Genomic DNA, 20,568 nt, shown 5'->3' with positions numbered 1-20,568 from the left:
ACTTCTCCAGGATCACAGTGCACACCGTGTTCTTAAATTTAGGTCAATTTAGAGAAAAATGACATAGATGAGCCACAGGTGACACAGAGAGGGAAAGGCCACTGCTGGGACATTCCACTCAACTTTTAATTTTAGGACAAGACTTTTGGTTTACACTGGAATCTATAGCTTTACCTGTTTGGAGTGTGTGTGTGTGTACGTATGTTGTTTTTTGAGTCTTCCTCTTCATACTAAATATCACACTGGAAGAGGAAGCAGCTCTAGAACAAAACCTCATAGTCAGAAGGTATTTTGTCCACCATTTATTTTATTATTTATTTATTTATTTATCTGTTGGCCACACTGTGTGACTTGTGGGATCTTAGTTCCCCCACCAGGGACTGAACCCGCTCCCTCAGGAGTGAAAGCGCGGAGTCCCAACCACTGGACCGCCAGGGAATTCCATCATTGTCTTTAACGTCGTTTTTTTTCTTGAAACCGATTTTCTTCGATAAATCAAAAAACTATAAGCCAGGTAACAGAGAACAGGGTGGAAATACATCGCTCCTTTAGAAGTTACAAGTTTTTAGCGTACAAACAGTTCTTGCTGTTATGACATGTCTACTGGATAGTCAGTTTCTTACTGTACATTTTCTGAAAGTTCACTTTTTGTTAATATTTCCAGCTACACAAAGGCTGCAGTGGCCTCATCTGTCCAGTCTTGGATGGCTGCCTGACACCAGGGCAAAACTTGACATCTCACTTCTGCCAGACAGAAGGAAACTTATGAACCTGTCATTCTTCCGACACGTCTTATTGACACAGCTCATCGGAAAACTCTGCTTTTAAAAAAGTCGTAACTAAATTTCACAGCATGTAATTTATTCTCATTTCACCACAGCCCCGCTGAGCGGCTACTTTTCCTGTCTGTGGAATGGGTTGGGATTTAATACTGGGAACTAGCCAAATCGAGTCATTTGGATAATGAAAGTCCAGCTACAAAGACTGCGGTTTCCTTTTGCGGAACACTACTTTCTTGTCAAAATTTGAATGTGCGTATGAATGAATGGTTCTCCTCAATTTACTTCAGTTTTATGTTGTGTCGGTTGTAGGTAAATACAGATAAACACCTTGTTCTGTGAACACGAAAACAGGCTAAAATGGCATTGGGATGTAAGAAAGGAGAGAAAAAGACAGAAGTTTGGGCCAGGGTGCCTGGTCCTCCAGGGAAGGGCAGGGGGTGCGCTATCTACTGGGTCTTTTCCCCTGTTGTCTGCACTTTGGTCTGAGAGCTGAGGGTGTGGTCATCTGGGCGGCCTTCAGGGAGGGTCAGCGTCTGGGAAGACGGTGTCAGTCCCACGGGTAGCAACAGAGTCCTTTGTTTGAGGGAAGCATTTAGTCACCATGTGCATGGATGGAAGGCAGGCCCAGCGTCGCACAGTTCCTGCTTGCTACACACGCGTTCTAAAAGCTCACTTCATTCTAAGGGGAATTCTGCTAAATCACAGAACTAGTCCTTTCCTTCTTTCTCAATGGACTTGACTGAAGTGCACCAAAGAAAGGAAGAAAAAATAACCCACACTTGGATGCCGTAAACCTGCCAAGGAGAATAGATCCCATTTCAAAATCTTCCTATGATGCTGGTCTAAAAGTTTCTCCTAAGACAGAAATAAGGCACGTGTAACAATCCCTTTGATATCAAGTCCCAAAGCACTGGAGTTAGAATGTAGTTAAAATAAAGAGGTCCTTGGTTTCAGAAATCTTTAATACCCTGGGGAGACTAGGGTGTGACTACTGCTTGTTTTCTTTTACAGTCAGCCCATGTCTGCACACAAACCAGACTGACCGTTGCCGGTCAAGAGGTCATAGCTCAACAGGAACAGTCCAAACAGTGGGCTTGACAACTCATTTTAACTAATGGGTCCACAGATGATGAGACCCGCCCCCGCCCCCAAATTTGTGAGAATAGACATGGCCAATGCCTTATTAGTACATTGTTGGAAAATTTTAAAAAAACAACAACACCGTGACACAAAAGTATCAGTGAAGAAGGCAAGGTAACACCTAGAAAAATGAAGTTGTTCAGAAGATCCCAATTTAGCTTTGCCTAGAAACACGACACACGTCATCAGGAGATACTCATCCTGGTCCCCAAAACATTCTTCTACGGCCAGCCTAGGTTTCTGGAGAGAATAAGCTCTCTGTAGGAAAAAACAAAAAACTAAAACTCACTGAAATTTTCTGTGGCTCAAAGTTCTAGTGAGAAGTATGTTAAAGTACAGAACACGTGGACGTCATCCTAAGTTGCCTCAAAACCAATGATTCCATCCACGTAAGAGCATGTGTGCCTACAAGGCTGCACAAAGTTGGAAGCGTGATGGAGGAAACTCAGTTACTGGAGACCGACCTTGTGACACCCTGGGGCACCTGGAGGTCTGTTCCCAGAAAAGCAGGTGGAGACACAGCCCTGAAGCAAAGAAGTAACTTCTAATGAAAACTGCCGAAGTGCTTAAAGTTCTCAAAGATGGTCTCTGGTCAACTCTGACTGGTGGACACCATGAAAGGTCTTTGAAAAAGATACGCCTTTTTATTCACTTAGGGCACTTACTGCCTGCCAGTAATTAAACGTTGAGAGGCATGGGCAAAGCAACGTAAAAATGGAAAAAAAAAAAAAAAAAAAAAAAAAGACACACAGAGGAGGAGGAGGGGAGGGATGAGGCCATGTCTGGTATTTGTTGAAAGCTGAGAAAGTGCTGGACTGGCTACTCCCCAGCAGCTGTGCAAGGCAGGGGAAACGAGACCAGGTGCACCCGTGAGGGGATGCACGGGGAAAGCTTTCCAAGTGTTAGACCCTGGCTGCTTCTTGTCTTCTTTAATAAGCATTTGGGCTTCTCTAAGTAGCCCCTGAGGGATGAGGGGGTGGAGGTGTGTGGTGCAGGTCTGGTCCCACCTGAATCACAGGACAGCTGTGGACCATTTTCCTGAGTCTCAATATTCAGAGCTAAGTCTCACCATTTAACAGGTAGGAATTGTAAAGCATTTCTTCCTAAACAGTGTCTTACAGAGTAGAAAGCAACATCCATAGAAAATTTTAAGAAAAGACATAAAACCAGAGAAATCCTGTTTTGCTACGCAGGCTGCTCTGAGCTTGACCCCAGAACCCTGGAGATCCAAGGGACTCATTCAGAGCTATGACCTGCCTCCTTGCCCCGCATATGCCGAGGAGCTGGCAGACGTGGGAGCCATCGGCCTGGCCTGGGAGTCAGAGCTGCACCGGGGCCGCGGGAGAAATAGAGTTGGGGGAGGCGCGGCAGCAGCGGTCAGTGGAGGAGACCCCTTCATCCTCCAGCCCGCCTCACAGGCATCTGCAGTGAGGCCCTGCCGAGCAGTGGCGTCCAAGAAGGACATTTTAGCTAGACTCATAAACTTATTTTCTGGGGGGGGAAAAAAAAACACACTCAAATTAACTAGACTGTAAGAGTTCCTCAAAAGCTTTTATTCTTTTTTTTTGACCAGCACACTGCCTGGTACACACTGCCAAGGAGGCATTCAAAAAAAAACGTTTTTTCTTAAATAGGCAATTTATAACACTGGGAGGACTTCATTTCAGTGTTTCAGAAAACATGACTATTCCTGGAAAGAGCTTATTCCTCTACGGCTCTGGAGAACACAGGTTTTGTCCTCATTTTTATAAGCCACCTCAGACAGACCGTGGAATAATCTGGATTAACGTTTAAGTGTTTGGAAGGGCAGTTAAAAACTCTCAAGAAATCCAAGAGTTGTCCTAATTGCGGGGAAGACCGTGGCTTCTACCGCCTGGGGCAGCTTTGCAGTACTCGGAGGACACAGAAAATGTCTCTGTGTCCCTCCTTGACCTGGGACCTGCAGGACAGCCACCCTGCTTGATGCCTACAGGTCTTCCTGCACAAGGCAGATCAATGGAGAGGGACGGTGAACTTCTCCGACCGGCCCAGGCCTCCTGCAGCAGCATTGGCCCAACCAGTCCCAGTGGTTTAGCTACCCAGCACGTCACCCTGGAAGTGCTTCCGACATCTGTCCCACCAAACAGACTAACAGAGGACCAGGATCAGGCATTCAGGGCTGTCATCAAAGGAGTCGCCTCCCTTCTTCCACTTAATGACCTGGGATTCTATGTGCAGTAGACATGAACAGAGTTTTTACAAATTAAATAACTTTCTTAAAATACAATAAAACATCATTACATACAATTCTCTTTGGAAAGTCTTTCCCATTCTCAAAATTAACTTACAAAATTTTGTGCAAAAACACTGGCTTCAAATAAATAGGGGAAAAAAGTGGGAAGAGCGGAACTTTTTGTATTGTTTTTGTTTTTTAAATTAAAAGTGAAAAAACACCAGCTGCACTTCAAAGTTCTTGCAGGACGCGTCAAGAAGGCTGTGAAAAACAGCCCTCTGGGTCAGAACTGCATTTTCAAGTGAGGTTTTCTGGGTTCAGAATTCACAATGGATGCCTCCGCTGAGATCCCTCACCACGCCCTCTCTGACCAGCTTCAGGAGGAACCCGGTCTCTGTGGTCACATTGTGCATGGTCTGAAAGTTCATGGCAGCCATACAGAGATTGTCAAAGTAGTGCAAAGGTGTTCTGGGTTGGCTGAGGTCATAGCCAAAGCCCGCCAAACTGACTTCATCGCACAGGTGCGTGGCTAAGACAACGGCAATGACACCAATCGTGGGGACGTTCTGGAAAGGAGAAAAGCCAAAAAAAAAAAAGGTCTTAGCACAAGTCACTGCTTTACAGGTACGCTACATGCCATGCAAAGTGATGAAAGTGGCACTGGGGGCTGCAATGTTATACATCACACAATTTCAAATATCACCCAATTCTAAAGTCTGACTTGCCATCCAAGTCAGGAATCTAGACTCTAAATCATGGTCTGTGATGTGAATTCTTTTAACACATCAGCAAGAGGCAGCCTGGCAGGTCCTGTTGCACCAAGCTGAAAGGTGTTCTTTCTAAAACTTCCACCCACCGGTCCTGCACAGGATGACCGTAATAGCAAGGCTAACCCACTTCCTCTCTCACGTGACAAATGTCTACAAGGTCTGCTCTGGGACAAGTGGCCACAGCCCTTCTCCGGACATGGTTTGGGAACCCGTCCCGTCCTGGCTGGCTCCTGTACAGCCTCTGCCTGAGAACAGAGCGGACTCAGCTCCCGCTGGTGAGGACTGTCTTCACCCCTTACTTGTGAAGACAGTCTTACTTCACCCCTTACTTCACCCCTACTTGCCTTTCTGGCAAATAACACCCCCAGGCCATTTTCACATGTCCTGCTGCTTTCACAGTTTCTGCTCACTCTCTGTTCAGGCAAGTACATTTTTCGGCTCACATTACGGGCTTTCACATTTGTTTTTTCCAAAATGTACCCTTGCTGACTTTGGCCTAGAATGCCAAATGTCCAAAATTTTGGATTCTGGCTGTATCACCACTCCCTCTTCACGTCCAACATCTTGCCACTTGTAAATCTGGAATTGGTCCTCTGGATCTCCCTCACAGACTTGGGTAAAGACAGCACACGGGGAGGCAGACAGGAAGACAGAAAGCCCTGCAATGCCTAAGCCCTCTTTGGAGGCTGCTGCCCATCTACTACTTGATATTCTTTTGTATCGTCTTTCATGTGCAAATATACCTCCTTGGTTCATCTCAGCCGAGTCTGTGACTTCCATAAACAACTCTCCTTTTCTGTAAACTGGAACAACAGTGAACCTTTCAGAGTTCAGAGATTAAGGTGGGATTAGGGAACTTCCAGGGAACCCACCATTCGATAAAAACTGCTTCCTGCTCCTCAGGGTGTCATGTCTACCTCTCAAAGCCAGCCTCCCTTATTAAAAAGGAACTCTACGGTCATTTTACATGTTTGGAAATAAAAACCAAGGGAAACTGACCCTAAAGAAGCCAGCCTCCTGTTTGGGTTTAGGACTCTAAGGCAGTGTGTCCTGTCTTCTCCACCTGCGGCCAGCTCGGCACACAGCACCTTAGGAGTACCCATCAGTGTTTGTGGAGGAGTATATAGGGGTAATGCTTGGAGAGAAACTCAGAAACTATCAAAAACTCCCCAGAGCATGTTATCTCCAGAACACGTCCCCCAAGAGCAGCCCTCACTGTCCAACAGGCTTCTCTGTCTGCTGGGAGGGCAGATGCACGAGGGAGTTTCTGACAATGCAATTTTAGATCAGAAGCCATCTTTCAAGTTACTGTTTTTATCCAAAAGAAGAATACCATTTTGACAATGATAAAAAATAAGCAAATATTCAATTCAAATGATAAATTATAAAGTAGAATGTAAAAGACTTCTATAGACTCACTCTCCAGAGAAGGGCATTCTTCACAGTTTGGTGATTCTTTCCAAGCTTTTTCCTATGCAACTATATACACATTTTTAGTTTTTAAACAAATACGGGATTAAATAAATGTTCTGTAACTCGATTTTCTTGCTTAATACATTGTGGAGGTGTTTTCATATCCATTAGTTTTTCTTCATCCTCAACAGTCACACGATATTGCATCGACTATACCATAATGTTCAAACAATTCTCTAATGATGAATGTTTAGGCTGTTTTTAGTCCTTTGCTATCAATGCTATGATGAACATCCTAGAACAGCCTTGCAGATTTTCTCTAATTTCCTTATAATAAAATTTTTAGAGTCAAATTGCGGGGTCAAAGACTCTTCATATTTTAAAGTGATGTATGTATTGCCAAACCACCCTCCGGAAAAAGTGCCAACTTATAATTCTGCCTACATTCCTGCCAAACAAGGACATTATCAAGCTATTAAATCTCTGCTAAGAAAACAGGCAAAAAATGTCACTGTGGCTCTAATTCGCTTTTACTTGATTACTGGTGAAGATGAACATTTTATCATGGATTCCTGGGCTGTATTAATTTCTTTTGTGAAATGTCTGTTCATATCCTTTCCTCATTTCTTTATTGGCTCATCTTTTTCTTTTTGATTTAATAAGATCTCTTAATGCTTTGAGAATACTTACTCTGTAATTTCTATGATAAATTTTCCCCCACTAACTTTGTTTCTGATACCCTTTGCCATTCGGCAATTTCGTATTTCACGTAATTAAATCTGTCCATTTTTTAAAGGTTACTTTTAAAATAAAATCGACCTGCAAACCAACAAATGAGCATCTGCCTGTGTTTAAAAAAATACTATGGAATCTAATAAAGAAACAGGGCAGTTTAAAAGATACAGAAATCTAAGTGCGTTTATAGTGAAACCTCTTTATAACTTAGTTTAAGAATCTTGCCAAAGTATGTTGTCTTTTTAAAAAAATTGTTTTGTTAAAAGTGATGCCAACAGGTTAAAAGTTATAAGCCCACATTCCGGAGGAACCCATGTACTCTGTGTGGGAGAGCCCAGCTAAAGCCAATCAGAGACCCGACAGTCACTGGTCGGGGGTAGGGCTGCTCTCCTATGAGAGGCAAAACGCATCATGGGTTCTGGACACGTTCCTGCAATGGGCAGAAACTACATGGCCCTCCTGGGCTCCCCATGGATGGAGAGGCCAGAGCCCTGGAGGAAAACGGCGGACTGCAAAGGGAACAGCTTCCACTATGTGAACCATTTCACCCGAGCTGGGTGTTCAAGCCTGAAGCTGGAGCCAGAGTTGGATTTAGCTCTTACTGATCGCAGTGAAGAACTAGGTTTTTGTTTTTAAGGAGACTATTCAGGTATTTGTTTTCCTTAACAAGCACAGAATTCTTCCTTTAAAATTTACACAGTTGTGTTAAAGCATCTTTTTAATTAGAATTTGATTCAAAGGGCAAATAGAAGACCCTGCTCATCTGCCTATGGGATGAGGACCCCTGAGTCTAGCTCCGTGTTTGCAAATTGCACCCTGGACCAGCCCATCTCCTAGGAGGTATCTCAGGCCCCCAGTGTGGGTAGCAGTCCCCACGTTTCAAAATTCCTTGCTTTTCCTTATATATAAATGTTTTTGCTTAAACGATTTCCACTGCTTTCAAAAAAGTTTTATTTAAAGACACAGGTTTAGCTATTCAGATCATGAAGAAACAGGTAATAAAGGCATTTCCCCCCAGCAGCAACACAGGCTAACTGCAGGTAAAGAATCTACTGCAGTGAACAGCCTATAGCACCAAGGTTCTCAAAGCAGGCTGAAAAATAAAAATCACCCAGGGAACTTTGAAAATCCCAATGTACAGACCACAGCACAGACAGATTAAATCAGAACGTCTGGGGTGGGATCCAGGCATCAACTGAAAAGCACTGGTCTAAAGGATTGCTTATTTACTATCACCTATAAGGTGATGATAAACGTCAATTTTCACCCAAGTGGCCTGTAGAGTTAAAATGTAAAGAACTTTCTGACCACCGAAGTTCCTTTCAGTGTCCTGCAGCTAATTATACGGAGTCCTGGAGTAAGAATACCTTAAATAATATCTCAGTGACCGAAGTGCTAACATGCTGACTATACTAATGAGATGAGCCACCGGGAGTGGGGGGATTAAACAGTGGGGAGCCCTAAGGTGAAGATGTAGAGAGGGAAAAACACATGGAACATCTAATCCATGACTAGGTTTCATCCCTGGAAGATGCTTCTGGGTATAGAGCTGAGCCTCACTGAAAGTTGTATAGGTGCCTCCTTTCCAACACAGAGAAGAACAGTTAAGTTTCAGTAGCGACAAAAATACCTTATCTCGGCCCCAGAACCTTGACTGAGGCTCTGAGTATTGAAGGATGTCAAAGGCAGTCTCTTTGATAATAACTGGATTCAAAATCCTGAACTGTTTTGGCTGTAGTGGGATTTTTTCTGCCACCTGCTTCCAAAAGAAGAGTCGCACCCAAAACGGCTAAGGAAAGAAAGCAAGCAATCATTAGGGGGATTTAATAAAGTTATCTTATCAGTGGAGGGGGGAGAGTGCATCCCCTGCTAATGAGGCCAGAACCGTGGGTGTGGCCCCTTGTGGGTTTGTATGCTGCATTCTGTGGCAAAGTCACAGATCTATGCAAATCCAGTACCTCAACTCAGACAAGCAACTCTAAGGATCTGATTTACGAAGGTGGCACTGGACAAGGAAAGGAACTGCAGAAGCAGCTCTTTATTGATTTGGGGAAGAAATTGTTCAGGTAATGACCTGAGATAGTCAGCCTTTTTAGGATCCAAAGCCACCATTTTGCCCAGGGAAAACCAAGCAAATAGATCCAATTCGAGGGTATGAAGTGTTCTGGGTGCCCCGCCTGTGCTCAGGCCCCCACCATGCACCCCCTTCTCCACTTACTCCACTTCCTAGTCCTGTGATGTCTCTTGGTAACTGACTGTAAGTCATTTCATATGTGCTTCATCTTTCAACTAGAACAACTACCCAAGAGAAAATCCAGAGGACCACAATAACCTGTACGGAATCGAGCTTTGGAGATACAAATTCTCCAGCACGTGAAGCTTCTGTGAAAAGTCTGATATGTCCTGTTAACTTTACAGTCAGCTGGTTTGTGCAAGTGCATATAAACGCACACACACTGCTTAACAGCTGACCTCTGGAATTTATTTCAACATAATGTGGAGGGTTGGGGGACTATAAAGTAAGGTGATGGATTATTGTAAAGACAAAGAAAAGGAATATGACCAAGTTGGGGCCAGCTCCTCCACATCTGCCCTTCTGGAACGCTGTGAATTGACTTCAGCGAGAACACCACCAGGGGCTTCCCCAGTGGCGCACTGCATAAGACGCCGCGCTCCCCATGCAGGGGGCCCGGGTTCCATCCCTGGTCAGGGAACTAGATCCCACATGCCTGCTGCAACTAAGAGTTTGCATGCCGCAACTAAGGAGCCCGCCTGCCACAACTAACACCCAGCGCAGCCAAATAAATAAATAAACATTAAAAAAAGAAAAAAAAAAAAAGACCACCACCAATCAAAGCATTTTTGGAGAATCTCTTTGAAAATACTCTTCAGAGAATTTATGTATATTCTTCTGAATAGCCTCAGTAATGGTTTATATTCATGTGCATAAATCTAATTTCTGAAAATAGTCGGAAGCCATGTAAATTCAAGTCTGGTGAATGAGGTGGGTGGTCAACCTCAATAATAGCCATTTTGGTCCCAAGCTTGTTATTTCCACTAAGTAATGATCCCAGTTTCCACATGTGACTCAGTCAAGTTCTGAAAGCAATTTCCAGGGGAAGTTCTGAGGGGCTTCTACAAAGGGAGTGTTTATTTGAAAGCATGTGTGTTAGTTTAAAAATAAAAACCTGTTAATTCCAATCAGAGACCCCTTCGCTTTTTACGGAAGGCATATCTGATAGCTGAATTTCTAGTGCTTACCAGGGTTTCATTTTTGACCATCGCCTGAAGCCAGTTGAAGTCAACACTCTTAAATAAAACAGCAACAAACAAGTCATTGGAATAATATTCAAGGTCAGACAGTGGCGCACCCTCTGGATAAGTCATCCTTATAGTAGTTTTATTTCCAACATGCTCTGAATATCCTTCAACCGGTGCACTGTTTAACCTATTTGAGTAAAAAGGACAAAGATAAACTGACATTAACCACTTTAACACATGCCAAATTCCTGCAGCGTATTTTCCACATTTTTTTAGGACTGGGAACGAGGGTGTGGTTGGGGGGTAGGGCACCCCTCCCAGCAGCCCTGTCATCCCTCAGCTCTGCCCTTTCCAGGTGCTTGATGAACGCAGTCTTCAGTCTGCAAGAGACTCCCGTACCCAATCTCTGAATGACAAGCAATTCCATCTAGTCCTGCCACTTTAAGCCAACCCAAACACATTACACTCTGGGCACTAGTCATGTTTCCTTGAAAGCTTCCCATTGTGCTTAGATATTAGTGGTTCTTGCCAGAATTTCAAAAAGGTAATCAGAAAAGAAAACCTAAAAACTGGGGCAAGGCAGACACAAACCATAGTTATATAGACAGGGTTGGGCCCGAGGAGGGCACTGGGTCCAAGTGCAATCTGGTCTTAAATTAAAGCAGGAATTCGGGGCACTTAGAACTGTTAGATCAATGAAGGCTTTGCCAGGGTGGATGCTCTGGGGAAAATGTTAAGAATTCTTCCCAGAGCAGTACCACTCACACAGGTACACAGTTTTGAAATCTCAAAAAAAGTCTGTTTGGTTCTTTCCCTGTATTATCACACCTGTATAAACCTTTCTTTTCTATTCCACTGCCACTTCCCCACTTCCTCTTCCAGATCTCAGATACCTAACTCCTGGATTATTAAAAGCTATCATTAGACATGACAACTAAATGCACAGCATGATCCTGGACGAGGTATTTTCTTTTTCTCTTCCTTTCTTTCTATTTTATTATTTATTTATTTATTTATTTATTTATTTTTGGCTGTGTTTTTTTGGTCTTCGTTGCATTGCACAGGCTTTCTCTAGTTGTGGCGAGTGGGGGCTACTCTCTGTTGCGGTGCGCGGGCTTCTCACTGTGGTGGCTTCTCTTGCTGTGGAGCACGGGCTCTAGGTGCGCGGGCTTCAGTAGCTGTGGCACGTGGGCTCAGTAGTTGTGGCGCACGGGCTTAGTTGCTCCGCAGCATGTGGGATCTTCCCGGACCAGGGCTCAAACCCATGTCCCCTGCCTTGGAGGCGGATTCTTAACCACTGCGCCACCAGGGAAGCCCTCTTTTCCTTTCTTTTTAAATAATGGACACAACTGGAATAACTGGTGAAGTCTGAATAAGGACTGTAGCTAAGGTCTGTACTGCATCAGTGTTAATTCCCTAATTCTGAATATCGTCATGCGGTTCTATAAGAGAATGTCCTTGTTGTTAGGAAATGCACACTGAAGTATTTAGGGGTAAAGAAGGAGTTTGAGATTTGCAACTAACTCTCAAAGGGTTCAGAAAAGAATAATAGTATATAAAGAGAGAAAATTATAAAGCTAGTGTGATACAGCGTTATCAACTGAGGAATCTGGGAAAAGGGTGAATGGGAGTTCTTTGTACTACCCTTGCAACTTTCCTGTTAAGTTCAGAATTGCTTTAAACCTAAAAGTTACCCCAGGGGGGAGAGAGAAATTGGGAGATTAGGATTGACATATACTCACTACGATACATAAAACAGGTAACTAATAGGGACCGACTGTACAGCACAGGGAACTCTACTCAATACTCTGTAATGACCTATATAGGAAAAGAATCTAAAAAAGAGTGGAAACTATCACGGCACTGTAAATCAACTATACTCCAATAAAAATTAATTTTAAAAATAAATAAATAAATAAATAACATAAAAGTTACCCCAAAAAAGTTTTTCAACTGATCTCCATCATAATCAGGCTAAGTCCCCTTCCTTGGTCCCCAGTGCTCTGTGGCCCCCAGTGCCTGTGCCTGAAGTCCATGCTGTCCAGTCTGGCCCCACCATCACTGGGCATCGAGCCACCTGCCCAGCCCCCCTTCCCTCTCCCAGGCCCTCGTTCCTTCTTCCAGGTAAGGTTCCCCACCCAGATCTCCTGCCCACCTCCTTCCTAAAGGGCTAAATCCCACCATTCTTCAAGGTCAGCTCAAGGCCGCCCTTCTCTTCCACTGCATCTCTCCTCTGGACTGGAGTGTGCACCCCGGTTTCTTACCTCTTCTCCTCCCGTGTATTGGTCGTGCACCATTAGAAGGGCATGTGGGGTCCTGTCTGCCTCCCCCGGTGCCGCCGGTGCACAGCTGCTCACACAGAGTCAGGGTGAGGTTCTGGAAGCCTCACAACCCTGCATGTGGAATGCTAGGCTCTGGCCTGGACCCTGTGCCCCACAGTGTCTCTGTGTCCTCATGCCTGACCCTGGCTAAGGGGATGGCTTCACCATGGAACGAGAACATCCAGAGCACGTGACAGTGTCTGGCACACAGGAAGCACCCAGAGAAAGGAAGCAGTTACCTGACGAGGTAACCAACGTCCACAACCCCCGTGGCCCCAAACCCACTCCCACGCCCTCACGTCACACCTTTCGCCTTAAAACGTGGTTCTTACTTGTTTCTTCTATCTCTTGGCCCTTACAAAAGTCTGGTTCTTTCCTACAAACATCTTACACCCCGTGCCCTTTCCTCCTTAGCTTCCTACACATTTTCCAAAAATAGCTGCTAACATGTACTGAGCATCTACCCCAAGTCTGACACTGTTCCAAGTGCTTTACATCTAGATGTTAACTCATTTTGTTTTCACAGTAACCCTATAAGGTCTGTGCCATCACTGCCCCCATTTACAGATGAGGAAACGGAGGCAAGGACAGGACAGCAAGGAAACTTGCCCGAGATCACAGCTACTGGGGATAAAGGCATTATGTGGATACAGCACCACTTTCAGGCTCAAAATATCTGAGATGGATCTTGTCATCCTCCCTCACTAGCCAGAGATTTTCCTCAACTACTCCGTCTCTGACAGCGGTCCCACTAACGTCTCAGATCCCAGACTAGAAATCTTGGTGTCCCCTGACATGACTGTCCAACTATCAGAAACTCCTGTAATTTAGGATGATTGCCTATTGCCTGTTATGTGGCTTTCAAACATCTCTGTGTGCTTTCTGGTCCCAGCCGGTGCCACCTTCCAGGGCTCACCCACCCCAAGCCCTGCTCGCAGAAGCCAGGCGCCCCACTGACTCAAGCTCCCTGCACTGCATCCTCCTCTGGGCCTTGCCTAGCACAGCCTTCCACCTTTGCTGGCTTATCTGAATCTACCCATCCTTCCAACCTTCACCTCCTCTGAAAGGGTTTTTACCAAAATTAGGGTCAGTACTGCACAGTTTGGGGCGTCCAATCCTTTCATGTCTTTGTTTCAACTTCTCAAACAGTGAGTCCCCTGAAGGCAGGGACATGTAGGGCTGCCTGGGTCCCTCCTGTTTTTGGTGCTGCCCTGACCCACAGCAGAGAACTGAAGCCCAGAGGGGAGAGGATGGTCTGAAAGCCAACGTACCTTATCACAACATCGAACTGGTTCAGGGCCTGGCCCAGCTCTAGTCCGTGGAGGATTCCACCACTTCCAATGACCACACAACGCCTGCAGCTCTTGGCTTTCAAGTGTGCAGGAAAGTCATGCTCGGGCAAGAGTTCCAAGAGGGTCTGGACTTTCTCGGAGAACTTGCGGAATCCGAAAGGAGGGTCGTACTTGTACTCGGCCTCGCTCCCTGCGGGGGCCTTCGTCACGAAAGGTGGCAGGTCCGAGCTGTACCTGTGCCTGAAGAGCTGCCCCATCGACCTCTTGGCAAACTGGGGCCGGCATTCCTTCTGCAGGACTTGCTGGGCATATTGCTGGGCTCTCTGGAATGAAGCACACAGACCTGAGTGTCAAAGGGTCTCAGGCATCAGAAATATACTCTGACAGGTGACACTTTGTCCTGCGATGTTTGATGTACCTCCCTTGTGGATGACTGTCTTGTAACACAAAACACCTGCTTTAGGGGGCTTCCCTGGTGGCGCAGTGGTTAAGAATCCACCTGTCGACGCAGGGGACACGGATTCGAGCCCTGGTCCGGGAAGATCCTACACGCCGCAGAGCAACTAAGCCCGTGCACCACAACTACTGATCCTGTGCTCTAGAGTCCTTGATCCACAACTACTGAGCCCACGTGCCACAACTACTGAGCCCATGCGCCACAACTACTGAAGCCCGCGCGCCTATAGCCCGTGCTCTGCAACCAGAGAAGCCACCGCAATGAGAAGCCCTCGCACCGCAATGAAGAGTAGCCCCCCTCTAGCCCACGCGCAGCAACAAAGTCCCAACGCAGCCAAAAGCAAATAAATAAAATAAATTTTAAAAAACAACAACAACAAAAATCTGGTTTAAAGAGTTAATTTATGCTAGAAACTTGAGGGGGAAACCTGGGAGAATCACATGACAAGGAGACAAACTCAACAAGGATATTTATTTCATGGCACAAGTAAAACAGAAAGGACCCCCACCTCCTACCCTCCCAGCCTAAGCTGTTCAAATAAATTTGCGGTGTTCAAATAAATTTTGAACAAATTTTCAAATAAATTTTGAATAAATTTTGAGGTGTTTATTTTAAGCTGTTCAAATAAATTTGAGGTGTTTAAGATTTCATGTTTCATAAAATCCTGACATGGGAATTCCCTGGTGGTCCAGTGGTTAGGACTCTTGTGCTTCCAATGCCGAAGGCCTGGGTTCGATCTCTGGTCGGGGAACTAAGATCCCACAAATCGTGTGGTGCGGCCACAAAAAAAAAAAATCCTTACATGTGCTACAACATGGATGAACCTTGAGGACACTATACTCAGTGAAATAAGCCAGCCACAAAAGGCAGATACTGTAGGACTCCATTTATAGACAGCATCTAACAGTCAAATTCATAGAAATAGGAAGAACAGTAGTTACCAGGGGCTGGGGGGGAGGGGAAATGGGGAACTGCTGTTTAATGGGTAGAGTTTCAGTTCTGCAAGATGAAAATGTTCTGGAAATCTGTTTCACAACAATGTGAATATACTTAACAGGGCCAAAGTATGCATTTAAAAATAATGAAGACGGTAAATTTTATGTGGGTTTTTTTTTTTAAACACAATTTAAAAAAAAAGATTTCCAGGGACTTTACTGGCAGTCCTGTGGTTAAGACTCCGAGCTCCCAAGGCAGGGGGCACGGGTTTAACCCCTGGTCAGGGAACTAAGACCCCACATGCTGTGCAGCACAGCCGAAAGAGAAAAAGATTTCCTATTTCAGGTTCCTATCTAGTTGGATGAGAAACAGGCTTATTTATCAGATGGAGTAATGAGCTTCACACAGTCTGGAATGGGAACCAGGTGTAACCTGCAACGGTGTCCGGTCAACAAAGAAGTTGCCTTGGTTTTGTATACCATCTTCCCTGCACGTTAATATTTTGCATCGACAAGAAATGACTGTTGAAGGCCAAGTACACCAGCCCGGCTGAACACAGCAAGACACGGAGAAACAAGGAACAGACACCCACTTGCCCCACAGTCTGCCCCTGGGCTCAGTCTGGCCAAATGCTGCCTCGGGACCATCTGGCAACATCACTGTGCCTTCTGTCCTCATCGCCACATGGAGTAGTTTTGGCCCGACCTCATCCCTCCTCCCACCAAGCTGCGTGTGTGTGTGTGTGTGTGTGTGTGTGTATGTGTGTGTGTGTGTTCCTCTATTTTATTTGCTGGCATATTTATTTTCAGGATTGAATATGTCTTTTGAACTGTGTCAGTATTATTATGAGGATTATTATTGCCATATACAGTTTTAAATGTTTGTCTCAACTGTGTTTTTCCTCAAAGTCTTGTCTGATTTTTGCATAATAAAATTTTTGTAGAAATAATCATCTTACTGCAGGAGAACCCCACTCCCTTTTCTTTAGATTACAGCTTCAAAAAGTTCTTAGTACTGGGAAGAGCACGCTGTCTACATCTTAAGAATCTGGCCCCATGTCTGAAGAAGGGAATGGATTTTCTCTGAGCCTCAGAAGATGCCGCAGACACGACGTAAGGTCACTTGTCTGAGGTCACCGGCACGACACCTAGGACACCTCGCAAGATGGTCCTGAGTATCTTCGCTTTGAGGGTTCCAGGTGGCACACCCAGGAAGAGGGCTGAGCTGGCAGGCTCACATCGCCTGATCACCTCCCAAACCCCTACAATCCCAGCCTCTGCCCACAGAGAGCAGGTGACAAACACCACCACCAATACATATTCTGATACACCACTGATACCTCGCGAATTAGCATCTCCGCGAGGAATCGGAGGGAAAGCTAAGCAAGGAATCGGTCGTAACCCAGAACAGCCCCTGCGTGGAGGGCTCGCCCTGACCAGGCCTCCAGGTTGGTGACACTCTGCACCTACAGGCACTTAATGCCCAACTGGGGGGCAGGGCAAGCAGAGGAGCCACATGTACTATCCATACTTGTCTCTACACCCCGGGCCTGAGGGTTGTGAACAAGTTTTTAGAGAACAAAAGGTCTAATTCTTCACTATGGAAGGACATCCCAAGCATCTTGTTTTACAAATCTCCTGGGATAGAAATGAATATCCGAGAAGTGCCAAGAGACGGAAACTTAGTGACTGACTCAGGACTGGAAAGAGAGGTGAGGTGATGGAGCCGGACACTGGAGCACGACTCTTGGGCACCACATTTTCTAGTTTCACTTGGAAGGAGTGAAATTTCATTCCATTTCCATTCTGGCAAAGAGTTCCATCTCAGGCTTCAAACTTAATTTTCTAGACTGCGAGCAGAGCATCTTTTGATGGTGACCCCTCCCGTCCCTCAGCAGGTGCAATAAATCAATCCCAGTGACAATGTTCTGAATGCCACTGGAAATGGCCAAAGCCACAGCAATTCCTTTTCTTCTCTTGTTTCAACTTGTTTAAACATGTAACACGCCCCAGAAGTGTCTCAGCCTCCCTCCTTCCTCTTCCAGGTTTCAAAGCTCAGAAGAAAAATGCCTCGGGGGGAAAGCTCGCCTCGTGGAGCTGCAGTCAAGACCGCAAGCATCTCGACCTTCCTCTTCTCCACTGCAGACAATGTCAAACCTGGGAGCCAGAGCAGGCTGGCGAGGAAGGACGCAGTGGGGTCCGGATGGCATCCATCCCGGGTGAGGACCACTGGGAACCAGAGGACTGGTGACTTCCTCAAAGATACAGGAACCCCGTCTTCTCCCAAATCGAGGCATGGACACAAGAGCTTCATTTTTTGAAAGGCTTCAAGGCTGAGCTTGCTGGCTGCCCACAATTGAGAATAAACAGACATCAGGCAGTTTCAGTTGTCACTGATGTGGCGATGTGCCATGGAAAACCACAATGTGAGAATTCCCTGAAGGATATTAAAAAATGAATTTTCCTCAGTAAAAATCTCCATTTTCATTTCTACCCCATAATTTTTAGGACAATCCTTCTCAGAAATATAGGTAAGTGGCATAATTCTTAGTAAAAGGCAATGTTTTCTTTTATTTATTGATTTAAACCCAGGACAGGGCACAGCATTTGGGATGAAGGAGAGTTTGGGGCCTGGAGCTGACTGGACCTGGGTAGGAGCCCAACTCCGCCACAGACCACATGAACCGAGGGTATGAGTTATGCAATGACACTTTCATTTCCACGTTTGTAAACTCTGGTTTAACTTCCATGAGTTAGCTGTCTATAACTTTTACGTGGTTAAAAGCGGAAAAATCTGAATAAACAAGTCACAGAGAGAATAGCACAGTAAAATCTCAACCGGTCAATGGTTGCCTCAGGCTGGTAGTTGAGGGTGGCGATGGACCACAGAAGGGGTGAGCGGGAATTAACTTGTGTGATGAAATGTTCTAAACAGGATTGTGGTGATGGTGGTGTCACTATAAATTTACTAACACTCCTCCAACTGGATGCTTAAAAGGTGAAAGTCTTATGGTATGTATGTTTTATCACAATACACGGTTAAGAAGAAAACAATCAGGTGATCTGGATCTAGACGCAGTTTCAGATCTCTTTACCAGTAGTGTAAACTTGGTTAAAGCATGAACTTTAAGGCTTTTCAAGGCTTCAGTTTCCTCACCTCTATGAGACCACTAAAGGATGGTCTGGGAAAAGCAAGAGTGGCACCCAGGAGAGAAAGGGATCGATCTGGAAGTGTGAGTGTCTGGACTGATTTTAACTCAGCCCAGGGTTACTCTGCTTACTTTTTTTTTTTGGCCACACTGCCCTGCTTGCAGGATCTTAGTTCCCCGACCTAGGATCGAACCCGTGCCCCCTGCATTGGGAACGCGGAGTCTTAACCACTGGGCCGCCAGGGAAGTCCTACTCTGCTTACTTTGGATACATGAGTGTAGGTCTATGGAGTCACAGTGAAGACGTAAACTTGGCCATGATGAACCACACGGCCCAGGAGGCAGTCCCCAGGGTGATGTGTGGTCTTTAGTTCCTGAGGGAAGGCCAAGTTCAAACTGGTGCTACCACGAGGTCTGAACCTAAATTGATGTGAATGTGCTCTTGTCTCTCTTCACACATCTTTTAAGTGCAGTTTCACATCTGCACCACACTCAAACTGTCCAAGCATCCCTGCAGAGACCACTGTTCGTCTTTTTTCACAAATGGCACGTTCAGGGACATCTTTAAATAGAAAATAGAAAACCCACAGCAAACATGGCCACACTTCCGCTGTATAAATACAGGCAGAATGCAACCAGATGTTCAGAGTCCAACAGGGTTGTTGACCTTGCAAGTTGTTGAACGTCATCAACAAAGCTCACAGGGCCCCACTCTCACGACTCTGAGACCCTCCTCTGCTAATACACAGCCACAATCATTCAGATTCATCCAAACTCTCTTGGTAGTAAGGATCAGTCTCCACCAAAGCCTGGAGACAGGGTTTTCTTTGCAGAGAGCTCATACTGAACACCATCTCCCAGCCCTTCATACCAGCCGGCTTCCCCGGCTATTTCCTCTATTCTGGGGACTTGAGAGAGGATTTCTCTTCTTGTATAGGGATGCGTGACCAGATATCAAAGTTAGGAACCGCTCAGTGTGGCATTCAAGGCCTCTCACGCTCTGGTCCTGTCTCATTTTCAGTCTCACATCCTGCTACTCCCCACCCCGAATCCTCAGCAGTATCTACTCTTGCTGTTCCTCTACTTTGCAAAGCCTGCTGAGACATGTGCTGTCCGCACGCGCTGTCACGACCATTGTGAAAAGTAGGGCAATTTGACAGAGTCAATAGTGCTAAAAAGCTACCTTTTTTAAAAAAAGTCTCAAGTAATAGAATAAAAGACACCCCTCATTCCATCACGGTTAGAGCAGGCTTTCACTTTCTACTTTATTAATTTCTGAACGGAGACTTGCACAAACCTGTTTGACTTAACCGTGCCCCCATTCCTCCTTTTTTCCGCACCATTACGGGGGACTTTCTAATTGGAAAAAATAACGATCTTTTAGAAGTCTTTCAGAAATGGGTTGATGTGGCAGTCACCGTGGGCTACCTCCTGGGTCTCCATTTCCTGCTCCTTCCTCTTCGGGAACCGTAGCGTCCTTCGTTCAGGCAGCCATCACCCCTTCTCCATGCAGGCAGTGGGGCTTGGGAGGCTGATCCCACTCATCAGGTCCTTCCATCCCCCCATCAGGGATGAGTCAGGAATCCTTACTGGAGCCAGTTGGGACAGGGCACTAGCACCCATGAGAGGCTGTTACTGGCCCAGCAGTGAACTTAGGTTTAAAACTGGTTCCACCAGCCTAAAGCGGGGTGGGTGGGTGGGGACTCACATGCCATGGTTCAGGGGGAAAGAGAAGGGAGAGTCTGTTTACTGGGGGATATGAAGAGCTGAATAGGAGGTATCTGCCCTAGTCCTCAAAAGGATATTAAACTTAATGTACATAACTGAGAGTCCTCAAAGAATTGCCTGTTAAAATTTAACTGTGGATTTTCTGTACAATCTGGAGTTCAAAGATGAGACACCGTGCTGAGGTTTGAGTAATATCTCTCCTCCCTCTGGAGTTCAATACATATAAGTACGTATTCGTTAATGTAAAATGTTATCCCACAATTCCTATCTCCCAAGGGCTTGTCTGGAGGACAAGTGGGGAAGACAAAACAGTTAAAGTACCACAGTGGTATCTGTCAGGATTAAGGTATGAGGGGGCTCCTAGAAGACAAGA

The 20,568-nt window shown here is 45.5% G+C and overlaps 1 protein-coding gene across 4 annotated transcripts in view; it reads right to left on the bottom strand.

Moving 5' to 3' along the window:
- Positions 1–373: 373 nt before the first annotated feature.
- The window catches only part of ST3GAL5 (ST3 beta-galactoside alpha-2,3-sialyltransferase 5), a 52,003-nt gene continuing 31,808 nt past the window's right edge, over positions 374–20,568 (bottom strand). For all 4 annotated transcript variants that reach the window (XM_036873468.1, XM_036873469.1, XM_036873471.1 and 1 more), the window contains 4 exons: positions 13,906–14,249; positions 10,314–10,500; positions 8,683–8,841; positions 374–4,700 (listed from right to left, as the gene is read on the bottom strand). In XM_036873468.1, the coding sequence (XP_036729363.1) occupies positions 4,452–4,700; positions 8,683–8,841; positions 10,314–10,500; positions 13,906–14,249 (939 nt within the window). In that variant the 3' untranslated portion in view covers positions 374–4,451. The remainder of the gene's footprint in view (positions 4,701–8,682; positions 8,842–10,313; positions 10,501–13,905; positions 14,250–20,568) is intronic.

This window comes from Balaenoptera musculus, chromosome 13 (assembly GCF_009873245.2).
Source record: "Balaenoptera musculus isolate JJ_BM4_2016_0621 chromosome 13, mBalMus1.pri.v3, whole genome shotgun sequence".
NCBI lineage: Eukaryota > Metazoa > Chordata > Mammalia > Artiodactyla > Balaenopteridae > Balaenoptera > Balaenoptera musculus.
The sequence above is the reverse complement of the archived record's forward strand: the minus strand, read 5'-3'. Positions and strand labels throughout refer to the sequence as shown.